Source organism: Stylophora pistillata, chromosome 3, assembly GCF_964205215.1.
Source record: "Stylophora pistillata chromosome 3, jaStyPist1.2, whole genome shotgun sequence".
Classification (NCBI taxonomy): domain Eukaryota; kingdom Metazoa; phylum Cnidaria; class Anthozoa; order Scleractinia; family Pocilloporidae; genus Stylophora; species Stylophora pistillata.
Window position 1 is genome coordinate 14,105,970 of NC_142521.1, and position 27,981 is coordinate 14,133,950.

Genomic DNA, 27,981 nt, shown 5'->3' on the forward strand with positions numbered 1-27,981 from the left:
TTTTTAATAACAAACGTGCTTGGCTTCGCTCCGACGAAGGGTTAACGCTCGAAACGTCAGCTTTTATAATCGTAACGGTGGCCAATTTACCATTTCAACTTTGTTGATATATTCAAATTATTTCGTTACCCCCACTGACGCAGCCCCAAACAGTTTCTTAAGAAACTATCAGCCTTTATTTTTTTGACATCTGTTTTCAGTTGAACTAATCCACGTACAAGTTTTGTCTTAGATAAAGCCGTAGGTTGTTTTGGGCGTCGATCCCAAATCTAGTGTCAGCGGTCACGTTTCGGGGAGATTTAATTTGTTTGCATTTATGTCAATTAAGCATTTGAATATTGCGTTCACCGGCCTCTGAAAACGAATGCAGTCAGTATTTACAGTCGCCAAGATATAAAATTTTCCCTTTATTGGTAGAGAAGATCTTACATGAAACAGCTTGCATATCGCTCAGCATGAACTGTAATCAAGAAGATTGAAAGGTTGATTCGCTGAAAGACTGAGGCGAGATACAGTAACTGCGTCGCAACTGCATGAATCAAATCAAATTGTCTTGAAAAGGCGCCAAGAGGGCGTTTCCGGAGGTCAACATTCAGTTTGTTCCCTGAGCTCGATACGTCTGAAAGGAACTGAACACAGGTTCACAGAGTTGTTCATATAGCAGTACATAAAGATATTACCTTATGAAGGTGTTTTCTCTTTTTTTTTTTCAAAAAAAAAAACTCATATAAATCAAGATTTGAGTTTGCAGAATTCTAAAACAGTCTTACTGCTACATCAAAGGCAACGTGCTCGAAGGCAGCACTTCCCTCATCTGTTAAAATCTGCTTAAGTTGGACTGTAGTAAAGGAATCTACGGAGATGATGATGGTCTGGATGCTCAACTTTGATCATGCGATTTGAATATGTGATTTATTGCTTGGTAAAGGAAAAAGGGCAGAAAGAAGGCGTCATTACTAGTTATACGGAGCCCCTCGGCCCTCTTCCACAAAGATTCTCTTGTCTGGCGTATGCTAAAGTGTACCGCTAAATATCGGTCTTCACAGCCATTACAGGCATTAGCACGAGAAAAGATCTCCCCCTTTGATGCTTAGATCCGTGGAATTCGGGAAAGAACAACCTTGCCCTCCTCGTTCACTCAGGAAAGGGACGCTAGGGTGAAAGAAGGTTGAATTTATCGCGCGAGTAGACGCGCGAGGCAACTAGAAGAATCTTAAGCTCCCGGTATACCTTTCGGCATGCAAAAGTTATGATGGCGGAAAACATCATCGGTATTTAGAATTCATCGGTATTTATAATGACATTCGCGAAATAATCTTTTCTGCCCCAAGCAATTTAACCATGTCCACTAACGAAGGAATAACTCTCGCTTCGGTGCGGGAGTTTTTAGTCAAAAACAATGGAAAAGTGAAAAACATAGATTTAGTGCATCATTTTCGACAACAGCTGAACGATCCAGCAAACAAAAGTGAGTCGACAACTTTGTTGTTTTCCGTTTCGATTTGACGGAATATTTTGCTTGTGTTACGTCTGTCTCATTAAAACTAAATATTTTACCTTCTTTCAGGTAAGGTACGAGGTGAATTTAAGGAAATTGTGCACACTATTGCCACGGTACAAACTATCGATGTAAGTACGAAATCAAAGTTGTTGGCTATGTACAGCTGAGTACGTGCTTGAGCAAGAGCTACTTGTAAATGGATAAACTCGATCGATCTGTTTATTCCTCGAAACAGTTCGAGCTTAACTTCAAATTTTCTTCTTAAATATGCATTGCCAGTTAAGCAATTAGAAAGTGCCTTTCATTTAAATTATTCCCGCATATAAACAATTTGTTAACAATGGTCCGGAGCTAATTTATAGCTATAATTTGCTTTCTATACTATTTCATTCGTGATAAATGCTAAGTATTATTTTCTGGCCTCATGTAAAGGCCAATATTGGCATAGATGATAATCACATACTCGCTGAAACCACTTTTGTTAAATTATGCAAAATAGATTTTAAGACTACACTGTACATCAATTTTAGAGGCATTTTAAGAACTGGCAATGGTTATTAAATAGAGATACAATGTAATTTAAATGTGAAAGCTTTCAGTCCTTGTTTCATAAATCCAGTGCTTACATGTAGTTTGTTTTGCTATTAGGTTTTCAAAATTATTATCCCCACCAGTCTTCTGTTTCATGTGTATGTTGCTATTTATTATGATTTTTTTGTAAAAACGAGTTCAAATCAGTGTAATTTGTGTTTTATTTCAATATTATGTGTAATCTAAAGCAGTAAAAAGAACAAACTACTTTTATTTACATGCAGTCCATTTGGTCAAACTACAACATATGTATTAAGGTGATAGTGAACAAATAAAGGGTTGAATAATGGATATATCTAAAGGATAAATTTGGGTGGTCTGTAAGTGAACATGTGAATACCACTGGCATTTGGAAGGTAAAACTTGACCCTGTAGAGAGGGTATTCATGTCTGGAATGATATTTGTTATTTGATAACCTGCTACATGCCTTCCTTTATGTCCTAGCTTCATTAGCTTACCAGGCCTAAAGTAAAATGGTAATTTGGTTCTATCAACTAAGATGAAATTGTAAATTAGCCACTGTAATGAATAAAAAAGCAGACATTTCGAGCATTAGCCCTTTGTCAGAGCAAAGGGCTAACGCTTGAAACATCAGCTTTTTTTATTTGTTACAGTAGCTAATTTACAATTTCTACTTAGTTGATATAACCAATGAAATTATCTTGTTGCCCTCACAAACACAGCACCACAGTTTCTTTAGAAACTTTCAGCCTTTAAAGTAAAATGGCACTGGGCTGTTGTGAGTGTCAATAGTCACAACTCCACAAAGGAGATCTGGTGTTTGATTTTTGAAGTAAAGTAATGTGGCCATTGAGTGTTGATTAATTCTCCGGCCCTAGTGGTTTGATGAAGTGGATAATGCTTTACATTAAATTACAGTAAAATAATTCATTAAATTTTGTTTTCTCTGCATTACAACAGGGAGAGAAGTACTTTGTACTTAAGAAGCCTAAAGAAGCTCCTGCAGTGCTTCGTAAACCACCCAGGCCATCTAATAAGGCACGGCCTGTATCTCTTCCACCTGTTTTCCGAGGAGTAAAGCTGGAAGAAATGCCGGTAGGCTCAGGGCAACAATCACATGCCAGAACCCCGTCAATAACAGGAGATGAATCTCCAGTCCTCAGTCATCCAAATAAGGAAAACAGACCTTTGGAGAAAAGAGAGGGAACAGATAGCGTGAGTCACTTGGCTAGTTCAGGAAATGTAGACAGTGGTCTAGAGTCCAATGTGAGTTCATTCACATTTTTATAACTGGTTCTCTATAATGTTTATTTGAGTTTGAAATGTATGATTGATAAAGTTTTGTACATTTAATTGTATCCTAAAATGCTCTAATGGCTTTTGTGGTTCTAAAAGGTAACAGAGGCTTTGGAAGTTACAGTACATTCAATCTTAAAGTGATGAGTTCAGAGTTTGAAAAATTAATTGTTAGAGTGGCATCTGTCCTGTCCATTAAAATGTGACTTTTTCTTCAGTGTTTTCATTTCAAAGACTGGGACAGTTGTAAATTATGAATTAAATGTGTTAATACTTGTTTATAGGGTGGCTCAGTGGGAAGTATGTCTGCTTCAACTTTCAAAATGCTGCAAAGTCAGTTTCTAACTGGTGGCAGCGGATCCACTTCTAATATTCAGCCAGAAAGATTGTCACGAAGCAATGATGACCTAGTGAGTACTAATTTCTATCAGACCACTATATACCTGTACATCAGGTTGTTGATCTGGACTTTAGTGGTCACAAAGTGCTTGTATACATACAGTGTAGGAGTTAGTATTCTTACATAAATGTATAATTGTACTTGTGGTCAATAAAAGGAGGCTTGAATAGTAAGTGATTGACAGATGTTTGGTTGGGCAGCCAAACTGTGGAGGTGGAGTAACTTGTAAAGGATTTCCAAGAATTTTGCTAAACAATTTATTTATGGTTACAATATAATAATAATTATAATTATTATAACTCAATGCCATTTGTTGATGAAAAATCATCAGTTAAAAAATAATCTCCAACATAATTTCCTCAACAGTAAATGGTAACAATAGTAATTCAGCGCAATAATGTTTTTTAATGACAAATTGTACCACTAATGTAAAGAAATAAATGAAAAAACGCAATGAAAAGGGTTTTTCTTTTAATTAATTATTAACCTTTCCATCTTACTCCACATGTTTCCACCCTTGACATCAACATGCATATTCTCCATACTGTCCTCTATACATTTCCTAACTACTGACTAAGAGAATTTGTATAACAATCTAGAGCTTTTAAGTTTGTGAACATTTGTCTTATTCTCATGATGTGAATGTGTGATTTAGGGGTGATGGTATAAGGAGATATAGAATGATAGTTACTAGCTAGAGCTGTTCACAACTTGCCAAAATTGTTGTGAGAGGTCATGCTTCAACAGGGCTGTGGTCTGGCTGTGCCCAGTGGTCCCTGGTGCCTTACTTTTGCTCTTGGGTGACTCAGGAATCTTACTTTTTTCATAAAAAAGCATATGCTGGGCACCCTGGATTTCACAGTTTCAGAGCACTGGGCACCCTGGATTTCACAGTTTCAGAGCACTAGGCTTCCTTTAATTTTTCTTAGAGCACAGCCTTGTTTAAGAATGCTGCTTATATGAATCAAGCTGAGGGTGTTTCAGACTTATTTTCTCTACTTCCAATTATATCTTGAAAGCCATCTTGATTTAAAATAAGGTCTTAAATTTGTTCATGTCTGACTCAATACTGTTCTTGTACATGTATGATTATGTACGTTGACTGTGTTGTGGTTCAAATATTTCTTTTAAGAGGTTTAATTTTTTGAAAAGCAATTTTCTATTTTTGTTGTTGTTGTTTCTGGTCACAATTATCACAGTGAGCACTTCATAAAATTAATACATGTAAGAAAGAAGATTGGCTTGTACATGGTTTAGAATGATTTGAACCAAGGATTAGAATTAAGTGTGAACCACACCAACTAAAATGTAGTACATCAAAATAAACAATTTTGTGAAGAATTTGATACAGGATGTAATTTTTTTTCATAGGATCGAATGGAGGATGACATAGAAGGTTAGTACTATTTTACACAACATGTATAAAAAAGATTGTTGATCCTAGTTAATCTGTCAAGCACTTCCTGAGGTGTACAGTACATGACTGTACTTGTCTAGTCTTCGTGTTTCCTGTAGCTGTTTTTGAATGTTAAGTTGTAACATAGTAATTATGGTAATTGACTCTAATGAAGACTTCCACCCAAGTTGTCAAAGTGTCAGTCTCTGCTACTGATGATATTCCTTTCTGAACTCCTTCCACCCAGACAATCAGTCTACATGTTCAATTTAAGCTGCACTCTTGACCAAAATTATGAAAACAAGCAAGCAAACAGACATGCATATAAACTAACCAACCAACAGACAAAGAAAAGAACATGAACAAAAAAATAATAAGGAACTTGAGTTGAGTTCAACTCGATAGATATTGATTGAAGTACTCTGGCTAGAATCCATTTCCAGTGGTGACCTGTTGAGATTCCATTTCCAGTGGTGACCTGTTGAGATCAACAAATTTGAGAAATTTAATGAGAAATATCACTAGCTCTGTTACATTAGATTATTTGTGACATTTAAACTTTATTTTTAACATTTTTAATCAAAGAAAAGGTAAATTCATGATTAGCACCATAACACTACATGCAAATTTCAAATACATAAAAGAGTCATCCGTGTTTTTATGTTAGGCTATTACCTTCTCTAAACAAATGTTATATTTTTTTATTTTCTGCGAGTGAATATTTATTTTGAGTTGTTTTTTAAATATCAGAAAATTCCTTCGTTAAGATGTTGTGTATATTGTTTCCACTTAAGTTCAAGCAGTTGTTCACGGCAGTTATGTACGTGTATATGTTTTATTTGTCTTGTTAAGAGTCTTTTCTGTCCCTTGATAATGAAGTTTAGATCTACAAACGTGGAGGTTTTTTCTGTTAATTTTTCATTTTGAAATGAATTTCATGGCATGTTTGATCCTGTTTTTTGATTACTGCCATTTTACATTATTTTAAGGATCTTGATTTGTATTCTTCATTTCTAAGTTTAATGATCCAGTCATATGTACTTTCTTTTGATGTGGCAAATTTCATAAATGAGTGAATTGCAAAATTTTCAATTTCTAATTATGCTAATGGAAGAGTTTCATAAACTGGGTATATTGATTTCTTTCCTGTGTCAATAATTTATCATGTATCCTTGGCACCTGCTATGACTGCTGCTTCAAATGGACTGAGGTTTACAACAAGCAGGGTTTTGTGGTTTTGTTAAACGATTTAAACACTTCTTCTCCTGCAATAAATCACAGTGGGACCCCTAGGCACGTGCGCTGTTTTGAGATCAATTTAAGGGATTGTTGAATTTAAAGGTTTCAAATCTGTTAGTTATGGTGGTTCCTTTACATGGCTAGACGTTTGAGAAGCAAAACTAGTGAGTGGGTATTTTAAAATATTTTTTAAATAAGTCAGACATCTTCCTTTGAAAAGTGTTTGTAAATGTCGATTTAACCTCAGATTTCCCATTTCTTGGGTATTTGCCCAAATAAATTTATTTCTTGCTGCTAATCCCAACAGAAACTTCAATTTAGATATTAAATGTACTTGTAAATATTGATTTTTGGGTTTTTATTTTTAATGCCTTTCAAAGGCTCTCTCTTCAGTTGATTATTTGTTTGGTGTGGCCAAGCACAACTTTTTTGGACTGTTTACTACTTGTGAATTTTAAAGATTACTATCAATACTGACATTAGGGTCAGCGATAACTTAAAAAAACACAATATTTGTTGGTGGCCCTGTGAGTTATAACGACCCAGTTTCCCTGCATTAAAGCAAATTTCTTATCTGTGACAATCAACAGCACTTGTTAGAATGGCCATTTATTTAAATTATAATTTATGGTTTCAGAGCTACTCAGTGAGCACTCTTTTCCTGCTCTGCTGCGTTGTAGTCTAGATAAAGTAGAAGGAATTATTTGAAGTATACAGCAAATTTAAATTTTTTTCGAATTTCATGTGCATGTATTAATTTTACTGGTGGCTACCACATATAATGGAGATTGAGTATGAGTGTCAGGACTCAAAATTCTGGCACTGAATGCCATTATGGAATAATGAAACTCACCTCCTTAGACTTACAGTATGGCACTGTTCTCCAGTGACATGCAGAAAAGGTTCAAGCCTGCTGATATGTTTAAATTTTATCACTCCCTTACCTTCTCAGACAAAAGAAAAAAAGAAAATTTTCTTCTTTTTGTAACATTTGTAAAAAAATTCTTGTGCAATCATTTTGTTGGTTATTTTTCAAATTGCCTTTTCTCTCCCCAGAGTCAAGTTATAAGGTTTTTTTAATTCTCCACACTAAGAAACACTGACAATCTGGTTTCAAATTTAATGTTCCCTAAGAATTTATTGTTTGCATCACATTTACTTGATACAGGAAATGACATTGATATTGGAAATATATAGTCTGTTTTAGTCACTCCTGTTATCTCAAAGGGTACGCTGTTTGTGCATATTGAAAGATTTTTGTTTTGAGGTACATGTATTTCCATATAGCAGGATGTTGTTAAGGTGGCACTCCTAAGTCTTTTTGCATAATTTTATGTTTTTTTGTCTCTAATAGGAGATGACTTTTTAATGGGAGGACCAACAGCACATGTAAGGTTATCTACTATCTATTATGTAACAAGTTGTGTTCTGATGATCTCTCCTCACTTCTGTCGTCTAGCCTGTTTCAGGCTCTCCGTTGGTGGATTTGAGCAATGAGAGGGATCAAGAAATACATATTTGTTGTCAGAGAAATGATTGGGGAACCTGAAAAAATTGTTTTATTAAAAATAAATGCTTAATTTCTCCTCTGATCCACCCACCTCTGCATAAAAAGTGATACATTAATTTTATCATTGTGCGCTGTTGAGTTTTGGTTGAGTATTGTTGCAATTTCTGTCTTTCATAACTGAACAGGTACAGTTCCTCCGCTATACCTTGTTTATTTTTTATATGTAAAATTTAGTTGACAGTGATTGTTTGGATGTAATATTTTGTAGCTGGAGCCACTAGAGAAAGAATGGCTTGTATCAGCAGCTAAAGGAAACAGAGCACAGATCATGTGTCTCTTGGAACAGGATCCCAACTTAGCAGCTAAAAGGGTGAGTGTTTTAATATGGTTATGTATATGTGTAAAGGTTTTATGGTTGCAAAAAGAGTGATACAACAATACAACAATGCTATACAATAATATCTCTTTCATCTGCAATTTTCATACTTTTCTCTGGTTTTTGGCGTAAAATTTTCTGGTCCATAAAAAATTGAAATATAATTAATTTTTAAAATTACAACAGATAAGTTCCAGGAAGTAGTTCTTAATGAGTATTTCAATGACAAACTCTGAAAATATGTTATCTTCTTTTCCATTTTAGGACTTTATGCAGGTATGTAAATTATCTATTAGTTTAAGTATGATTTGCGAATTATTAATTAGAATTATCTCGAAAGATTACTCAAAATGTATTGTACAATAATTTTTTTTCATTGATTTAAGATGATGTTTGTCCAATTTCTATACCTTTGCTATAAATGTACAATGTAAAGCTGAATGATATTTATCCCAACCCTTCAACCACCAAGAGTGACCAAGACAGAATTTCTCCTTACTGTACGTAACAAAACAACATCATGCAGAGAGGTGGCGAGAATAAAAACAATATCGATAAAGGGATTGCTAATTGATTCAATTATACTAAATTCTCATTCACTAGCATCATAAGAATTGTATGGTGGAAAGTAAAAAGAATTAATCGTGGGATCGAGTCAGTTGCTAACTCTACTTTGTTTTCTCTCTTCATTGCATGTTGAAAGGGGGTAAGTACATTGCTTCTGTATTTTGGCAATTTTATGTATGAAATACAATGCTGTTTATCTACAGTTTTTGATCAAAGTGCACAGTTTTTAAGGATCTGTAGGGGACTCTGTTATGGATATTTAAAGTGTAATGGAGCTCATTTTGAAGAAGAGTTTATTGCACATGCTTGGAAAACAAGTGATAGAAATATCCTTGATTCAAGTAAATGTCAATCAATTAAAATGTGCAAATTACTGAATATTTACTGAAAGGTGTTTTTTGTCCTAATCATCAAAATTGACAAAAATTTTCTTGTTGTCAAGTGATGAAGCAAGCAATGAATTAAAACAGTTGTGTTGTTTATATTAACATTAATTTTGTCCTTTTTTTTTCTCTTTCATATAAATGCATCTGTCAAAAATTATTTTCATTGTTCCTTTGTTGGTTCATGAAAACTGTAGTATGTAAGTACTGATTTAATTAATATGAATTTTGCACATTAAACGAGAGTGAAAAGTGATTGCACTTGTAGGGTAGGGGAGACTATGAAAACGAAGGGAGGGGTGTCTCAGGCTAGTCTTGGCAAATGCACATCAGTTCTTTTATGCTATCATTAATATTACGAACTTGGGAGCTCCGCGTTTAGGCTTGGCTAGATCTATACATTATGAATTATACACATTAAATGAGAGTGAAAAGTGATTCTGTCTCTCAAATGCTTCCTACACTAAATGTAACAAAAGTACGTGTCTAGCCAAAAAAAGGTGAAATCAGGCAACTTTTTTTTAGTATTTGGAATATTTTTATTATTTTGTGGACCATTCGTTTCCCTATGTGATCTTAAACAACAGGACTCCCCAAAAACCAATCAAGCAAATAATTATACTCATGCTTAGAGTCAAGCATGAGACTTGGTATGTTTGCTTGTTTCGTTTTTTGGGAGTCCTTCTGTTTGCCATCTCCTTTTGGAGGAAGTCGCATACGTAGGGGCAACAGGACTGAGTAAAATATAACTTTTACATTAAAACGTAGTCTAGTACTGCCTACAAATTTACGTACAGTGTGGAGCATTAAAAGTGGAGCCTTACACGTGAACCCACAAAAAATTACTAATTTCATCATCATAGCAATTTAGTGATTAACAAAGATTAGTATATACTAAAACAGTGGATAGCGTTGAAGGCGCGCTCTGATTGGTTAGTCAAACTCCGAATATCCTTTGCTATTTACCTCCGAACAACTCGGGAAAAAATGGCGTCCTGGTTTGCATTTGTGACAAGCGAAGAAATCACTCAAATTAACGACGAAGCAGTCCCTTAAAACACAAATAAAGCGACTAAATTTGGTTTGGCCGTGTTTAAAGGTAATGGTGTAAGGTTCTAACCCGGAGTTTATCGATAAAAACCAATGAGAAAGGTTTTGTTTACAAATGCAAATTAATCTTGCGTAACCTCACTTGTTCACTTCCGCGCGTGAAAATGTTGGAATCGTTGCTGAATGTATGAATTAAAATCAATTTTTGTTGGTGTATATTATCTCACTGTTTGAGTATATACTAAAACAACTATTCACCTCAGTGTCGGTGGTTAGCGGTGGATATTTACCTCTCCGCTTCACGGCTCGGTAAATATCCATCACTAAACACCTCCACTTCGGTGAATAGTTGTTAATTATTTTCAAATTTTGCTTTGGGTTAATAAAGCTTTTCAGGAGTAAGTTCTCATAGCAAGGTTTTGGCAACTTTAAAAGTGTGGAATAATCAATTGGACAAGAGTAAGGGGTAACACTGATGGAAATGACTTGAATCTCCACAGAGTGCAATCCACTGGGCAGCCAAGCATGGAAGAGCCGACATAGTAAAGCTTCTAGCTAGTACTGGAATTGATGTGAATGTTAGAACGGTATGGAAATTTTTTTTTTAATCCTTCGGTCTTTTACATCAAAATGATATCAAATTTAAAATTATGACGCGATCCTCAAGCAAACAAGATGAAGCAACCCTTTTTTCTGATTGACTACCCAACCAGGCAAGATGAAACAATTATAGTGTTCTGATTGTTTACTCAGCCGGGCAAGGATTGTCCGCATTTTGTCAGAAAAAAAGTTTAGTTTGCAACTTCTTGACAGGGAAAAAGCTTTAAACCGTATCTTTTTTTACTTTTTTTTTTTTATTATTTGGAAGAGTAGTCAAACTAAAACACTCTGGAAAAAACGACTTTTAGTAATCCTGTTTAATGTCTCGGAATGGTTACATAGATAATTGTGATCTCATTTTCTTTTGATCTTTTCTTTCATAATCCTGATTATTATCTTGGTTTTTTAAACAGAATGTAAGTATCAGTCGAATTATTCTTAACCATAGATTGTTTATTTACTGTTTATCTTGTGCCTTTTTATAGTGGAGAAGTTTGAATTAGTAGACATTGTAGAGATATTCCACGAATACTGATGAGTTGTTGTTTCTCTCTCTTTGTCCATTTACTCCATGGATTACTTCAACATATCTCCTAGGGGGTAAGTCATTCCTTTCTAACTGTTTATGTATCGTGATTATTAAAAAACGGCTTTAGTGTATGCCAGTTTTTAGAACCTGGAATCAAAATTTTTCATTTTGTGACTTTCAGGTCTTTTCTTGATCTTCTTCATTCTTTAGCATTATTGTCCATCTAAGTGTTTTCTATCTACCAAACAAAACAAACAAAGCCTTGCATAGCTTCTTTTACTTTTAGGTGATTTCGCCCATTACATATACTTATTAACCAAGCGCGAGGGCCGTACTGGGAGAATATCGGCCCGAGGTCTTGACAGTACGGACCGAGCGCAGCGAGGTCCGTACAAAAAAGACCGAGGGCCGATATTTTTCCAGTACGGTTCCGAGCAAGCTTGGTTAATAAGAGATTTATTACACGACTGAAGTTCAAAGGGACACAAGTGCGGTATCATTCGGGACCATTCGGGACAGTGCCCGGTCCAATACTGAGAGAATATTGACCGGCAATAGAGCATTTTGATTGGTTGATTTTAGTTATTGGCCCTCTGACTTCCCGAGTCGTGTAATAAAATGCGTTACGCCACGAGAAATTGAGAAATTCAAATCTTGCAGCGAGTTTCTAGTAAAGCAGCAGCCAATTTGTGGTAATTGTTCTTCCTTACTCAGGGGTACACTCCACTTCATCTCGCTGCCATGCACGGACGCGATGAAGTCATAAAAATTCTTGTCTCTGAATATGGTGGGTTGACACACTTTTGATATTTTATTCTACTACAGTAATAGTATACGCATTGAAACATTCATTGAAATTACCCTAAAGGTGTAGATATTTAACTGACGGTTATTTTGACTGCGTTATTTTACAGATGCGGATATAAACTGTCGTGACTTCAGTGGCAAGAAACCGAAACAAATGGCCAGAGTCGAAAACCTGACGATTGAAGCACAAGGTACATGAACCGGAAACAGAAGATTATCTTTTGAAAATAAATAATTTCTATAGCTATTTATTACACAAAAAATTAACTTGCAATCAACTTGAAGAGATAGTTGCAATAAATTCAAATCAGAAGCAAGTAAGGGTGATTATATGCACTGATGTGTAGGATAAGGGTATCAAAGAGCGTCAACTTTTAGCTCGGTCTTCGTGTAACGAAAGTTGCAATTCCTGTTTTCATGAGCGTGGGAGACAGAGGAAATCTGAATCCCCGCGTGAAAAGAGTCAGACTTCTTCGTAGATTGAGAAAAGGCCACCGTTGGCAATTCGTTGTAATGGGTGGCATTAAGTTGCTCTGTAATAATCATTGGTTGTAGTGACTTATGCAGGCTAATTTGCTTTCTTCTCAGGGCTTCTGGAGTATCAATTCCGAAATTATTCAGGTACTGAAAAAGATAACCTTTTTTATGTTTGCTTTGACAATTTTAAGAGTGATGTTTGATTGAGTGTAGCAAAATCGAACTGGCCAAAATGCCAGGTGATTAAAACGCCCTTGGAAGATTTCTAGACGCCAATGAGATCTCAAAGGAAATGACTTCAAAAACACGGGCAACCAAGCCGCACTGAGCATCTGATTGGCTTAGTTGAAGGTGTGAATTTATCTAAACCAATCATATATAACAGAAGTGTGAAACCAAAGATATCGCGTCAACTCCCGACACTCGATTGGAAATATCTCTTATTTAAGTTACTGAATATCAAGATAGTCTGGAAGCCTCTAAGTCAGTCAACCGGCTTCCAATGCTAACTTGTCTCGAAGTGTGCTTTTTCATTTTTTAAGAGACTGTACGGGCAACAATAGTGCTCCTTTTAGAAATTAAGTTTCACCTAGTCATGTGACAACAGAATTGGTAATTCGTGTTTATGGCGTGTCCTTTTTGTGAGGGGCAGGCGAAAAAAAATGTTTTTAAAAGGGTTTATACAGTGTATCAGCTATAGGTGAAACGAAAGCAACAACGGTCCTCTGCCCTCTAAAGGTTCGAAGTTATATTTCACTTTCTTTAGGGGTCTTAATAGGAATTTTGTTTGGACAAGGTACTTGATGATGGGTGTGAAAGGGGGAAGGGAGGTAGGGGGATCTAGGAGGGAGGGGGGTGTGGATGGAGACAAAGATGGGGGAGTGGATGGAGATAAAGGTGGGGGGGGGGGGGTGGATGGAGATAAAGGTGGGTTGTCCAAGTTTGTTTTCTTACTTGGTTTGAGTTAGGTAGTTTATTATGGAATTTGTTAGGTAATTATGAAATAACGAGAGAACATGCACATTTAGTATTGTGTTTGTTGAGAGTCTTTTATCCGATGCTACTACTGAACTCAGATGAGGTTTCAAGTCCAAGTATAACCAGAAGGTATAGCGAGATCTTCCTGGCGGGAATACTTCGATTGAGTCGACGGGGCAAGAAAGACAGGAACGATGACTCGGATAAAGCTACCAAATAGCTTGAATGAATATCTTCATGCTGATGGCTAACTCAAGGTTCTGGAAAACGATGTTAACGCATTTGAATTTATAGAGTTACAGTAGGCTTTATGCGAGCTATCTTTGCGACAGCATGCTGTATATTAAAAGTAGGGATACTAGATTTTTTTCAACATTCAACTTCAAAGTGTAAATTATTAATGGTGTTAAAATAAGCTGAGCAAAGGCAACATGCTATGGTTAAGGAGATGCCACCGAGGTGGAAAATTTATGACAATGTTGCGGTTTTTTTTTTTTAATGACGTACCTTCTTTCTTCGAGGTGAAGATACTCTGCGTAAGCAAGAACCTATTTTAGATCTTTGCGCAAATATCAACAATTTTATTAAAAAGTCTTGTCAGTTTTTTACTTATATCCGACAGATATCGCTTGCTATTTTGAATAGTTCCGGTGCAGCGACGATGAGTTTCTTTTGTACTGAACTTGACGTCCTCCTGTTTCCCATTGATAAGAAGGGCGAAGAAGAGTCTCGTTTGCAAAGTTCGATACTTTCTCCATCTTCTACAAAAGCAAAGAAAACTATTCATTCATTCATTCATTCATTTTATTTGCCATTACCAGAAAAAAATTAACCGAATACAAAATTTATGATACATCAAAGATAAAAAGAACTATTCTAACTAAATTAACTTCAAAATCAAAGGAACTGAAGAGGTAACAGCAAGGAAGCCTATTAGAAGCCGGGGGCTTATAAAGTATAGGCTTCCTTAAACTATAGGATAAACCATACAAATCAAAGGTGTTGAATGAAAATTGAAATCAAGTTAAAAAAAAAAAGAAAAGAAAAAAGAAAAGGTGTGTAGCTTAACAAAGAATATATTTAACTAAGAAAGAAGAACGTTTTTTTAAGCCTTTTGCTAAACAAGCTGATGCTTTCAGAGTATTGAATTTCCCTACTTAGCGTGTTGAAAAACTTTGGACCTTGAAACCGAATTGAAAATTTTCGAAAATTAGTTCGACAATGAGGTATGTGGAAAAAGTTGGAATTTCTTGTATTATAAGAATTTATCTGGCTAGCAAGAGTAAACATACCATGGAAATAATTAGGAAGTGAGCCTCTTTTAAACAGATACATCAATTTACCTCTTTGGTAGAATTAGATGTCCGAGAATTTTAAGATCCCATGTTCTTTAGAAATAACATCGGTATGAAACATTTAAAAGCCTAGATTGTTGAAAGTTGGCTTTTCCCCCTACAACGTCAAACAGAACATAGTTTCTCCTGCAACCTTGCGGTCATATGCAAAGCCTCGCAATCGATTTATTCGTGTCACAGTTTCGTGGTTACGTTTGTTTGATCCTAGTTCAATTTGCATTTTTGCTAGTTCCTTGGTGATAAGGCTTTTTTTTTTTATTTAATACCTGTGCTTGTACGTTCGTATCATAGAAGTTCGTTTCTATCTCAGAAAGCATCTCAAGTTGTAAAACACTGCTTGAACTAGACGTACATGAAATGCGAAATTATAGTGATAAGAAAGGTACTCTCCTCTCTGCAGCTGCTCAAAATGTCCATGGAAATTCCAAGTCTATCAACTTCTGTGTTTAACAACATCTTAAACAGCTTCTTCGATGGTCCCTAATCTTTTGGGAAGTCTCGTGGTTTTTTTCATTTTTCTTTAGTTCAGTTTTGGCAACAGTGATGGCGGAGTGGACAGAAGATTGTTGATGTTTTATCTCTTGTAATATTCTAGTATTCTCAGTAATGACTTTCTAGCCTTGTGCGTAAATCTCACTGATCGCTTTGCTGTTAGAGCTAGAACTGTGTACAGTGTCCGTAAACGAACTAAAACTACATTTTCCCAGGTTTCTAAGTGACGGAACACAGTCACGTGACAACATCTCGCACTTCCAGTTTTTCTCTAGATAGTGCAGAATAGGTCAATGTTTCACCACTGGTGACGGCTACTTGGGCGTCCTTCTCATTGAAGTTAGCGAGGTCACATTACTGGTTGTCAACAGTTAGCGTTTCACGTTGTATGTACTTTTTTTTAGTTTACATTGCCGAACTTTTAAAAAGCTATTTCACGTGTTAGGGAACCTTTCAGTGATTATTGTAGCATTCTGATCATATTTAAGACTTGCGTACTTATGTAATCAACAGAGATCTTTACTTACCTTGAGCATGCTGTGACAGAAGGGGCCTAATGGTGTAGCTTAGATATTTCAACAAAGCGGAATGTAACTGCTGTTTCAGCGGGGAAAAATTTGCTATATCCGGCCTGTCTAGTAGCAATTCGTCTGATTTTACTTGAATGCTATTATCATTTTTCTGTAGTTTTTGGGGTTACTTTAATTTTTTTTATTGTGATTTTTGTCGGAAAAGGGAGGGTGAAGGGGGATTTTATATGTTGTCGACCAAGGAAAATCCTGACCAGTTAGTCTGTTTTGGGAAAGAGTTTATGTACGCTTATTAAAAACTTCCATAGAAAAATGCACATCATAATTTATTGCCCGTTGAGTCACCGGCAATGTGTAATTTTCTCTGGACTTGGCTTTGTTTGGTTGATGGATGGGGTAGAAGGGATAAGAAAACTTAGATCTTTGTTTTTTTCTTGGATTGTTACATTTGTGCGTTGGTATTTTTCTTCCATCCGATATAGACAGCTCTGCACTTTTGTTTTCTTGCTTTTGTACTCCTTAATGTCTGCATCATCATTGTCAATACTAGTTTGTTCTTGCGCTGTTAGTTAGAGCCGGCGTGTGTGATGAACGACTTGATTTTATGCGGAGATTGGGTGCTGTTTACAACGTTTACCTTGCCCAGCGGTCATGCTAACGGTGATGTTTTCGCAAGTAATATGGCTCAAAATATTTCCAACAGATTTTATAGGAATGCATGAAGAGTAGTTTGCAGTTCTTTACAAGCTTTTACTAGACAAGGACCGTAGTTCACAAAACTGATATGCCACTAGTCAATGTTGAATTAGCTCATATAGATGTTTTGGTCAGGACAAATGTTGGGGAAATTTTTAAGGGGTGTTAGGGGAATTTCTAATTCAGCAGGACCTCGGTGAAAAGTGTATCTGTCAGGGAAAAAAACTTGCTTGTTGAAAGCGAATAGGAGGGAAAGCAGTGGTGTATAATGAAACTTTTTGTGCTTGTTTTGCAGATACATCATCGGAGTCGTCAGGCTACGGCTCGATCAGTAAATACGGCTCCCTTAGCTCCAATCCAGGTGTGGCGATGTCCAGTCACTACAACAACAGCGAAAAGGGCGGTGGTAAAAACGAAGCGCCCGATGATAAATCCAGGTCAAGATCGGTGAGTTGTGTTCTTTTCCTTTCTCAGTTGTAAACCCCCCCCCCACCCCCCACTGTGACCCGTCCCCCGGCTTCCCCCGTCTGTAAGAATGGAAAACAGTGTAGAAAGATGTTTGGGCCTTTGTGCAGTTAAAAGAGGAGAAATATATGATGTACAGATGTGTGGATGGAAGAGCAGAAAGACTGGACGTTGTGCAATCGATGTCATGCTTTTAGGATCTAGCGATAACCAAATGCCTTGAAAGCGTGATATTAGTTGCATTCTAAAAGCCCGTCTGTTCTCGCTTTTACATCTTCTACATCAACACGTATAGCCCACAATCAGACATATCTAATCCTACATGGCTGCTGTTTCTCACTTATTTCTGTGTAAGATCCCTGATGTGACAACAGATCACCATTCGCGCGCCAAAGCGACTCGCGCGTCAAAACGACTCGCGTCTTACGAGCTGGTTCGGTAACTCGTGACTCGCTCGATTTTGGGAGGTTTGCGTGCATGTAAACGATCTGAAGGTGGCTAGTACTAGTTTCCTCGCGCGGGGAACAGGTCACTCTTGCGTCACGCGGGAGAGAAACGTGCGAAAGAAGCGCGAGATTAAAAGACGAAAATTCAAAACAAAGATGGCGGCGCGAGGCTTTTTTCTACTTTTGTAAGAAGTTTACCTAACAGCGTGTATTTGATGTGTTGAGCGGCCACTGCGTATGCAGGAGACAGAAACGAAGATAAAGAAGATGATTCTCGGAGACATAAAGGTTGCTTCACTTCTAAACGAAATATCCAACCGATATGAAATCTTGCGACGGCGAAAAAAGGAGAACTCAAGTGAAGGATAATCTGCCTGAGGTGGAAGAAGAATGTGAAACTTCAAAGAAAATGATATAATATAGCCAGAAGTTGGGAGTAGGTCCTTTAAGATGGGCCCGGGAGGCTGTCTTTGACGGCTATTGAATGATATTTTCTAAGCAGTAAACGTCTGTAAACATCAAATCGTAGGTGCTCGCGCGAACACACGCGATAGTCAGCGGTAGCTATAACAGATTATGAGCAAACGCCAATGTTATAGAATCCAGATTTTTAAATGCGCGAGAACGCATGTGGGAATTGCTAAACTCACGAAAGCTATTGCATGAAAACAAGTCCAGTGACCCCTTCTTTTTACTGTTCCAGTATGATAATAACGTTGAAAGGAATCGTCAGAAAAAAAAAAAAAAAAAAAAAAAAAAAAAAACTAGAAAATTCTACGGAAGGACATTTGCGATGCGTGAAAATTACCTTTTTCTGGATGTTCTGATATTCCGCCCCGTAGAATTTTTTTAAAATCTTTGTGCATTTTCCTTTTCAAGTGCCGAAGCAGTCACTAAGAAAAATCACGGGGTCACCGAGTTGGTTTTCAAATTATTTGAGCCATAAGCTAAAAAAACGCGTCTGAATAATCCTTTGAAAGCGTTGCAATGGAAACTGCTGGTGACGAAATGACACCTATTTTTGGATAGCCAATGATTATATAATTCAACCCCGTAAAAGTGTTCAACTGGCCTTGGTCAGTCTTTTTGTTGTATTCTTTTTAAAGTTACAAAGCATCAAAAGATGAAAACTGGTACCAGGCACCTTAATAGAATCGCGTGGATGCGTACAAGCCTAAGTCTAGACTGTTTTCAGTTTTTTTCTTTTTTCATTTGGGTTCTACTCGCACGTATGCACGGACGGAAAAATATAGGAAATTAATTGGGCTGGGGTTCCTCAAACCAATCTCTTCGCTCCTAAAACACTTGCCCCATGTAAAAAAAAAAAAAGAGACAAAAGAAAAGCATTCTACCGTACGGTAGATTACAATGTTCCGGAACAACCGAGTATACACATTCCCGAGGAAGCAAAAAGCTAGTTGAGATTGGCCAAAATTTATAAGGCTTAGGGAAGATGAAGCTGAATAATTGAACATTTACGTTCAAAGATCTGTCCTGGTAAACTTTGATGTAAACTTTCAATCTTCCTGCTGCGAATGCCTCCATCCGTTGTAGTTTAGGTTAAAATGGTAGCTTTTAACTTATTTTTGTCCCTATCTGATGACAATCACAGGACAAATTAGACACCACTGATAGTAAGCTATATTTGAGCTGATGTGTTATTTATACCCGTGAGTTTAGATGGCTATGCCAAGAAAGCTAGCCTTAGAAAGTCTAAATGCAGTCAGAAATGTTATTAAGTTATGTTAGCAATACGTGTTTTTACGGTTGGATGCTCGAAGTTTAAATGTCTTGTCTTGAAAAAGAATATATAAATACTCATACGTGCTCTTTCTATCTACGTGTATCGCGTTTACGTAACGAAAACCTATGAGCAGTGCCGTTATTTTTAGGAGAACTTTTCTTCAGACGTCTCTGTGGATTATGCCATCACGTGCAGGTGATATTTTCAGGCACCTGTTGTGTGCAATATTGCCAAAGAACGTTGGAGATATCTTTTTTTCTGTATTGCATACACTTTTGGAAATATTTTAAAACTGTTCGTAGACATGAATTTAAAAACATGCTTCTCTGAGGTTAGGGTACAAAGAACAGAAGCGGTCTTCGCGTTTTCTTCGTTAAAATGAATTCCCTTTTCTACATTTTGCTCTAAGTTTTTTGTTTTGGCCCTTAAAACCTTATACTCCTGTAGTTTTGAAAGCTTTTAAAAGTGAAAACAATTGTTGTTTTCATATGTTATTGCGCGGATGTTTTGAATTTTTGTAAACACCAAATTCATAGCTCTACTATTTTAATGTGCTGGAGTTCATTGTTTTTAGAATCAAGTAATTAATTCTTGTCATTTTTTTTAAACCTCCTTTAAAAATAAGGAAAGGCCTCGTTTTTTGGTGATTTGGAGGTCTTTGATGCGTCAGACGTCGTTCATTTAACCAGAACAGATAAGCGTATTTGATAATATTCGAAAAACGATTATCGACACAAAATGTGTGTTTGTTATTATGATCAAAGAATGACAACCCACTTTCCCTACTTCTCATTTGAACTCACTGCTTTTCCAAACCATACTTACCTGTATCCCAGTGACACATGTTCAGTGTAGCAGCAAAAAGACTTGTCCTTTTACAGCATGGCGCAATTATTCATGGATTCAGTATCGGTAATCTTGATACTTCTCCGAAAAATTACTTTTGTTTTCCACCGGAAACCTTCCCTATTTCCTGCGGCAGTTTTCCCACGAAGGCATGATCGTGCGCTTAGCCGTATAGTGTCGACCGTACGATGATGCTTGTGAAAATCTTGTTACCAGCCCAACATGGTCGTTATTTCTAGATTTCACACAACTCTAGACCAATATACTTAATGTGGGAACGGTTGTGGAAGAAAGCGGGGCACCATTTAACGTGTTTTTATTCTTTTAAGGGTAATTTGTTCGAAGGTCAAATTGTGATAGACATGTCAAAGTCCATTGGCAATTAAGATGATGCTATTGATTGGATAAGATTTTCGTGAGGAAACGTCTCTAATTCAGAAACCGTGTGTGTACTTTCGCAACAATATCACGAGATACTACTGATATTAGAATTTATTAAATTTTGCTAACAGTGTTTTTACATTGATTTCCGAGATTGTTTCGAAAAACAGGCTGAATTATGTGGATGCGATTTAGCGAATGTGATACCACTTGATATCCAATTCATCTTGGGAAAACGAGAATTTGATGTTTCTTGAGGAAATTTACCATGCTTTGATGTAATATTGATGCTAAATGCCACGAAACTCAGACTGATTTGATGTCTGTGGTCAAGATAAATGAAGTCGGCTGAAAAAAATTATACTCTCAAACGCAAACCACTCAGTTGGGATAAATATAGTGTACTTTGGGTGAATAATTTTCTCATGATAAATATGTAGTTAGTTCTGTCTAATGTTGTTTCGATTTTGACGTTGTCTTTGTCTGGTCGCTTTCCTAAATCACTTAGAGATTAATGCACGATTCATTTATTAAGTGAAATATTTTAGAGCTTTTGCGGCTCAAAGCGTTTAGTTTACGAAAACAAGGGAAAAAAATCTGGACTTGTATTCTTATATCAAATTCCTTACTAACTGATATTCTTTTTGGCTTAAAATATGTCGTGAGCATTGATTTCACGGATTGATTTCACTACGTCACTGAATAATATTAAAAGTAAAAAAAATGAAAAAATTCTTGGACAAGCGGATTCAGTTTACGTTACTATTGAAATAAATCTCAATAGAAATAAAGTTCGAATGGAGTGCAAAGATTTCTGTCTCTTTCGGCCGGCGTCCTATCATGTAGTTTATATTAACCAATTTTTGCCCTCAAGGTATTGGTCTTTCGCATCTTTGTCGTTGCAAGGATCGTGAAGGTTCTATCGCGATCTTGTCTTAAATTTGATTCTCGCGCGGTTAACACGCGTGTTAGGCACGCTCCCTGATTCTCTATTATATCCTAGATCCATACTGGATTATCTTTGGGTTTTTTTCCGGCTGCGCTATTCATCCACATCTCAAGGCTTTCGCCTACCCCTCCCTCCCTCCTCACCACTTCGTTTTTCAGACTCAAAACTTGAGCGTTGACTGTTGTCTTCAGAAATGACTCAGTCCCATTTTTCTTGGTCCAGGAGTGTTCATTATCTAAGCAACTTTTTCCATTTTTTGTTTCTATGTAGTCTTCCATAGGTAAATTTTTAATGAAAAAGAAGCAGAAGCAGAAAGAACGCGCACCGGTGCCACACTTTCCTTCAAGTAGCACGAGTGCCGGGTAAGTGTTATTTAATTCAAATTTGACTTTTGTACCAGGTTCTCTGTCCGTAGAGACAAGCGGAGAGCGAGCGAAAAACGCGATAGGACTGGAGAGGAGTCTTACGCCCGCCTTCTTTTCTCGTCTTCAATTTCTGAGAGCCCTAAAAGGAACGTTGGTGTAGCCAAAAACCTGCCTCGTCGATAGAAATTGAAAGAAAAACAAACAGATAAATGAATGGATGAATGGATGAATAAATGAATAAAGGAAAAAGCAAAGAAGTAAAAATATAGGTGAATGAATGAACAATAAAAAGATAAAAAATGAATAAATAAATGGTGTGATGAATGAAAAACAGACAAATACATGAACAAATAAACTCATAAATGAATAAATACTGAACGAATAAGTAAATATGACGGCGAAGAGGCGATTAAAATAAATTAATTACTAACAAGCTGGAAAATAAAACTCAAGAAACTGTTGTTGTAATTCTCAGCTCTCAAAGTTTGATAAAGTACCGTCGAACATCTGATACGGCTCAGCCTTTTCAAACCACAGTTCTTCAGAGCAGTTTCCGCAGAATCTTAGCCTCAAGTTTAGAGACCAAACACGGAAGACGACTGTATAATTACACTATATAGCCAATAAACTGAAAGAGAACGAGGAATAAAATATCAACCTAAAATAGTAATTGTAACAAATTCAACTTAAGAATTAAGCATTTCATAAGCTGTTTTTATATACGTAATTTTTAAAAAGTCTCTTTTTTTTGTAATAAGCTGACGAAAACGTGCAATTGTAAATAACACTGAAATGATATTCCTTATTCCTTAAAAATACAAAAAACAACACAATACCAATTTATAGGTTTTTTGTAGATATACTTTGGAAAAGTCATCTTTATAGATAAGAAATTCGAAGGTTATTATATAACGTGATTTTTTATTTAAAAATAGTTTTATACCTTTTTAACGAATGTGACATAAACAGTTTTCTATAACCGTGACATTTGATATTTATCTCCCAGACCAGCATTTTGTTGTTATTTATTTGTTGTTGTTTAAATTGTGGGCTCCTGGTAAATTGTAATACTATTTCGCCTAGTGACCGTGTAGTGATTTGCCTCAAGAGATGTATTTATAAGCATATTTTTTAAGCGTTATATTTGAAGTCATGTTTAGTTTGGTCATATAAGTTATGTTGACCTCGACGGTCAAGCTTAAGTTTGGTACTCGCCGCTGACATGAAACGAAAGTTTGGCTGAGATGCCTGGCAGTTCGAGCCGGGCAGTTCGAGCCTGGCAGCTGAGACGGAATATTGTATTTGCGTCACGGGAATAAATGCGGGTTAGCGAGATGTTGAAGGTAACTTAGTTCGAATGGGGGAACCCCAACGCTTTTAATAAACGTGGTTGGTAATGAAGGTCATAAAGAGTCATCATTGTTTTCACATGTTCAATGGTAGGAACTTTCTAAAACGTCAGAAAATTGAACGCACGCTTAAACTTTTCAGTGCTTAGAGTCCTTGGACTTGAGAACGTAATATGTCATTAATTTATATTCGTAAAATTGTGGAGTTTTCATGAATTTTTTCTAATCAAAAACCCCTCTGAAACTATTTCATAGTTTCACTCATCACCATTCGATATCACATACATACAGTACCTCATGCTCCTTGTAGCCACTTATCTGACAAAACCTAGAAAAAATTGGACGAGTTTTTGAGCAAAATAAGGAGCATAGTTTAGCAAAACCAGTGCAATCCTTGATTGCCCTTGACATTCAAATTGAAAATTGCTCTCAGTATGACGAAAATTTCCGGTACTTTTGTTGACAGATTTGTGATAAGCACCCCATTATCGGTTGAATCTGGGTCGTTTGAAGGTAGCCCTGGACTCCTGTCACAGCGAACCTACTCCGAGTCTAATATCCTCAAGTCGACTGGCGTTTAACATCCACATAAACGATCGCAGGAAAGAACAGTTGCTTCCGCGAACAGTATTTCCCACAAGAAGCCATTCCCTATTGGCGTCACACTTGTTGCCCTAGCCCTTTTACTCCCAGAGGTTCATATGAAGCCTTTCCCTGGAGAAAGGTAATGAGATTGGACAAAACTAGTAGAGACAAGATGTTATTTTGATAGAAATCCAAACTCCCTACTCAACGCAGAAGGAAGCGTATAGCAGCCAGAATAGAGAAGTTCTAGTAAGTAGGGGTACTTTAAGGGTTAATGCTCGACTAAAGAAAAGCCATCTCATCGTTATTTTCTGTGTGGGACTGGAAAGGTATGAGAATACAATTCTAAGAACTGAATTTCACGTTTGTCTTTTATGGCGTCATTGTAAAAAGAGAAAAAGAGATGACCTTTTCATTATTTTATAATGTTTAGTATTTATGCTGGCCCAGGTTTTCAAAGTACAGCCGTCTCGGTACAGCGTGTTTTATATGAAGAACCTTTCCACAGCCGGAAAAACTTAATATTCATTTACTTAACATTTTTAAGAAAGTGTTTTAACTTGGCTACATAACTCTCAGTGTGCTAAATTGACTCGGTGTGGAGACTTTGGGCAGATAGAGATACGTTATTCACATTTTTTTCTTTACCGATCTCTCACCTCCCTTTAATTTCTGTTATAAATTTCCTTGTTGTACTTAATTTAACCGAACGCTTTTGTAATTTTTTTTTTTTTGGATACAATTTGTAGATAGGATCCTGCTACATGCAATAAAGAGTTTTTTAGTCAAACTCGTTTCTTCCTTGTCAAATCTTGTTTATAATCCGTCAAATATCTATGCACACGTGCGATTGGTCTAAGTGACATTCTCCAGTTTTCAAATCTTACGTCCATCACGATAAGCCTTCTTTTTTTAAAAATTAATTGAAGACGGATGAGACATTGCTTTGAGGTTGATGCAGAAAAGGGAAATGTTTGCCGATTAATTTACAAAGTCGTACTGAAAAGTGAATAACGGTATGCTGTTTGTTAACTTTTGTTTCCCACGCGTTGCAAAAATATTTAAAGGATGTTTACCACGATAGCCTCGCATTTGGCGCAAAAAATATGTTCGTATATTTATCCTTGCACATAAATTGGTACCATATAGAGACGTGGGTATGGTTTGCCTGTCAACGTGCTGCACTGGACGATACGATCTACGGGAAGTCAAACTGGCAAAATCGAAAGCGGAATGTCGGCGATACCGCTTACGACTCCGTCGCCTATGATATATTGATAAAATAAAATGTACCTAAGGCCTAAGAATTCTTGTGCACTAGAGGGCCTTAGAACTGGCGCTGTGAAAACATGATGGCGGATGACGTTGACTTATTTTTTACCTGATCTCCAAGGCATGAGCTCAAACCATCCGCCCCTTTTTTTGTCATTCGCTGGGTCGCTTAACATCTGAGAAGCCTGAAATATTTTCAGAAGGAGGTTTAACGTATTGTGTGAGTTAAGGGAGTCTCCGTCACTATTCGCTGCAGGTGTTGCTTTGCTGAGAGGTAAGAATTATGTTTAACACAGATAAGAATTTAACCCGGTTACCTGAGCTGTAAAGTGTAGCCTCGTTAGACTCTTTAAACGTGAGTATTAAAGATAATTCAGCGAAAACTTCAATTCTCCGCTCGATCAAAGTGAAGTCATTTACACTGAAGTGAGTGTTTTTTGCTGTCATTTTCTTTCAGGTCACTCAAACTCTCTGGTATCTACAACAGTCTTTCGTTTCCCTTCGTAATTTAAGTTTGCGGGGTTCTGATCCACAGTTCATACTTCAACTATGCCCATCTTAATGCAGAGCATACAGGACATACGATCTTTTCGAAGTGAAACAAATTGAAGGCGCAATCAGTCGGTCTTCTGTAACAGACCCTCTGAAGTAAGAAAACACTACGCAATAGAAAAATTAAAGGAAAACAATGGTTTTAAGGTAAGATAATCTAGATATTTTTCACAGGAAATTTTGAAATAAGAATCCCGTAGGAATGGAAAGTAAGGAACCGTGATACTGTTCCTGATCGTTGATGACGTTGATCAGCTCTGATCGTTAATTATTCTGTGTGATATTTGTTGAAGGTCGATTGATTCAGTTGTACATAAAAAGGAATGGAGGCTTCAGAATTTATGACAATATACACGCCTAATTCCATGGATTGTATTTTGTCTTATCCGACAGAAGTTAGAAATTTATTCGAACCTCCGAAGTCCGCAAAGTAACCAAATAAACTCGATGATCAATTTGATCTACATGCATGTATGTCAGGTGTTTGATAAAAGGAAAAAAAAATTAAAATTGCTCGCTGTCTGCTTCCCTGATTGACAAGTGGAAAGTTACTATTCAAATTCTAAGAAATTTTCAACTCAGCTAGTTGTGATTCATTAACATTTTTCGTAGTAAGATGCAGTAACCACACCACACTTTTAATATGCATTTCAAGCCAAGAATTGGAATTGCATGCAGTATATGGCCTGTCATCTCTTGTTTGTGAATGCAACAAATACTTCCCTTTCCCTTTGACATATTTCACAGCGAGTACATTTGTCTGAACCCTTTCGCTCAAAGGCTTGATGGATGAGATTTCAAGTCCTCGCGCTTCAGTGAAGAACGAGGTATAATTCAAGTCTTTGGCGCTTGAAATGATGTTTCACTCAGGCAAGGCTTTAAGAACGAGGCTTTTTTCGCGTATACTGCATTTGTCTTTGTAAATTGGCGTTCCGTTTAAAGGCTCGAAGAATGAGGTATAATTCAAGGATTCCGCGCTTGAAACGAGCAGTTTCGCTTCAGGGCTTTAAGAACAAGGCTGCATATTTCACTTGTACTACACTTGTCTGAATTGAGGGCTCATGTCCTTTTTACCACCAGACGTCTAGTTATTCCGATGGATTCTGATGAACTCCATCGAATTTCGATGGACTCTATCGGATTCCATCTGTCATATGTATTTCGATGCAGTCCATTTGATAACATTTGTCCCCTCCCTAATGTTCATCGGACTTCCAGTATTCTTTCGCGTGATCGTGCCTCCCTTGGAAGGTACTGCGAATAGAAATTTGCCTATTCTATCGGAAAACCCCGTTTTCCATCGAAATCTATTTGTGTGTATTGGACATGTATGGGATGTATCGCAAGTGATATTTTCCAATTTTCAAACCTCACATCCACTACGATAGGTCTTCCGTTACAATCTAATCCAGAATGATAGAGCGTTTTGTGGTTGTTACGTACAGAAAAAGGGACATGTGCTCCTCCCCTAGATCCACCACTGGGTATGGTTTGACCGACAACGTGTCGCGCTTAGCGATACCATCTATGAGAAATCAAACCGACAAATTGAAAGGAGAATGTCGATATCGCTTAGTACCCCGTTTACTATCCTTAAAGGGAATAAAAAAACTACATTGTTGAATTTTTGTGCACTCGAAGAGCCTGAGAACTGGTACTGTAATTGGATGGTTCTCTTACAATCATTATCTTCCCGCTACACTCCAACAGAACTTTCTTTAGATTATAAGCGTCGCTGAGTCGGATTCATAGGCGAAATCGGAAGAAAACGGAAACATTCTGATATGGGGCTCAATATGACTCCGCTTAAAACTACAATTTTCGATATTCATGAGGTTTTAATCCATGGCTCTTATGGCTTCCGCTGAACTAGGACCATCTCCGTTGGTGGAAATCAGCCAATCGAATCGAAAAGGAGAGTAGGGTTATAGAGGGGTTCACATGCAATGAAAAGCAAAACGAAAAAAACAACCAACAACAAGAGAAACACAAAACGAACAGTTGGCAAATAAGGAAATAAAAAGAAAACCAAACAAAAAACGGAAAGACACAGATTGAATCCAAGACCACGGGAGCCGCCATTGCGGAAGACAATTTTTTTTTTAGTCCCGACCATGGCCTGGAAGTACATAAGGCCAGAGCCCGCGGAGCGGATTTTCAAGTGGGGGGGGCTAATGCGAACGCGTTAGCGTGAGCCAACTAGGGGGGTCCAAGGGCATGTTCCCCCGGTAAAATTTGAAATTAAATTAAAGTCTTCTAAAATGGCTAGAAATGGATCTAAAACTGCCAAAA

The 27,981-nt window shown here is 36.9% G+C and overlaps 2 protein-coding genes and 1 long non-coding RNA gene across 4 annotated transcripts; 2 read left to right on the forward strand and 1 right to left on the reverse strand.

Moving 5' to 3' along the window:
* The first annotated feature begins 1,223 nt into the window (after window positions 1-1,223).
* On the forward strand, window positions 1,224-8,790 carry LOC111330954 (ankyrin repeat domain-containing protein SOWAHC). Its single transcript, XM_088751786.1, has 8 exons — window positions 1,224-1,468; window positions 1,568-1,629; window positions 3,015-3,320; window positions 3,635-3,760; window positions 5,122-5,146; window positions 7,740-7,774; window positions 8,164-8,265; window positions 8,536-8,790. Exons 1-8 carry the CDS (start codon window positions 1,342-1,344, stop codon window positions 8,635-8,637), a joined length of 885 nt encoding a protein of 294 aa, XP_088607912.1. The 5' UTR covers window positions 1,224-1,341; the 3' UTR covers window positions 8,638-8,790.
* A 612-nt stretch (window positions 8,791-9,402) lies between these two features.
* On the forward strand, window positions 9,403-24,655 carry LOC148734638 (uncharacterized). 2 transcript variants are annotated; one of them, XM_088751787.1, is made up of 9 exons: window positions 9,403-9,421; window positions 10,772-10,858; window positions 11,285-11,471; window positions 12,115-12,187; window positions 12,315-12,398; window positions 12,796-12,828; window positions 17,031-17,182; window positions 21,837-21,928; window positions 22,407-23,332. In XM_088751787.1, the coding sequence occupies exons 4-9, from the start codon at window positions 12,142-12,144 to the stop codon at window positions 22,549-22,551; spliced, it is 552 nt and encodes a 183-aa protein (XP_088607913.1). In that variant the 5' UTR covers window positions 9,403-9,421; window positions 10,772-10,858; window positions 11,285-11,471; window positions 12,115-12,141; the 3' UTR covers window positions 22,552-23,332. The 2 variants fall into 2 exon arrangements, with proteins under 2 accessions (XP_088607913.1, XP_088607914.1); XM_088751788.1 differs by lacking the exons at window positions 9,403-9,421; window positions 10,772-10,858; window positions 22,407-23,332 and adding an exon at window positions 23,747-24,655 and having other exon boundaries at window positions 11,324-11,471.
* Window positions 13,915-20,548, reverse strand: LOC148734639 (uncharacterized). Its single transcript, XR_015998325.1, has 2 exons — window positions 20,216-20,548; window positions 13,915-14,423 (listed from the first exon to the last, which is right to left on the reverse strand). It is a non-coding gene; the product is annotated as an uncharacterized LOC148734639 (long non-coding RNA).
* Window positions 24,656-27,981: the final 3,326 nt, after the last annotated feature.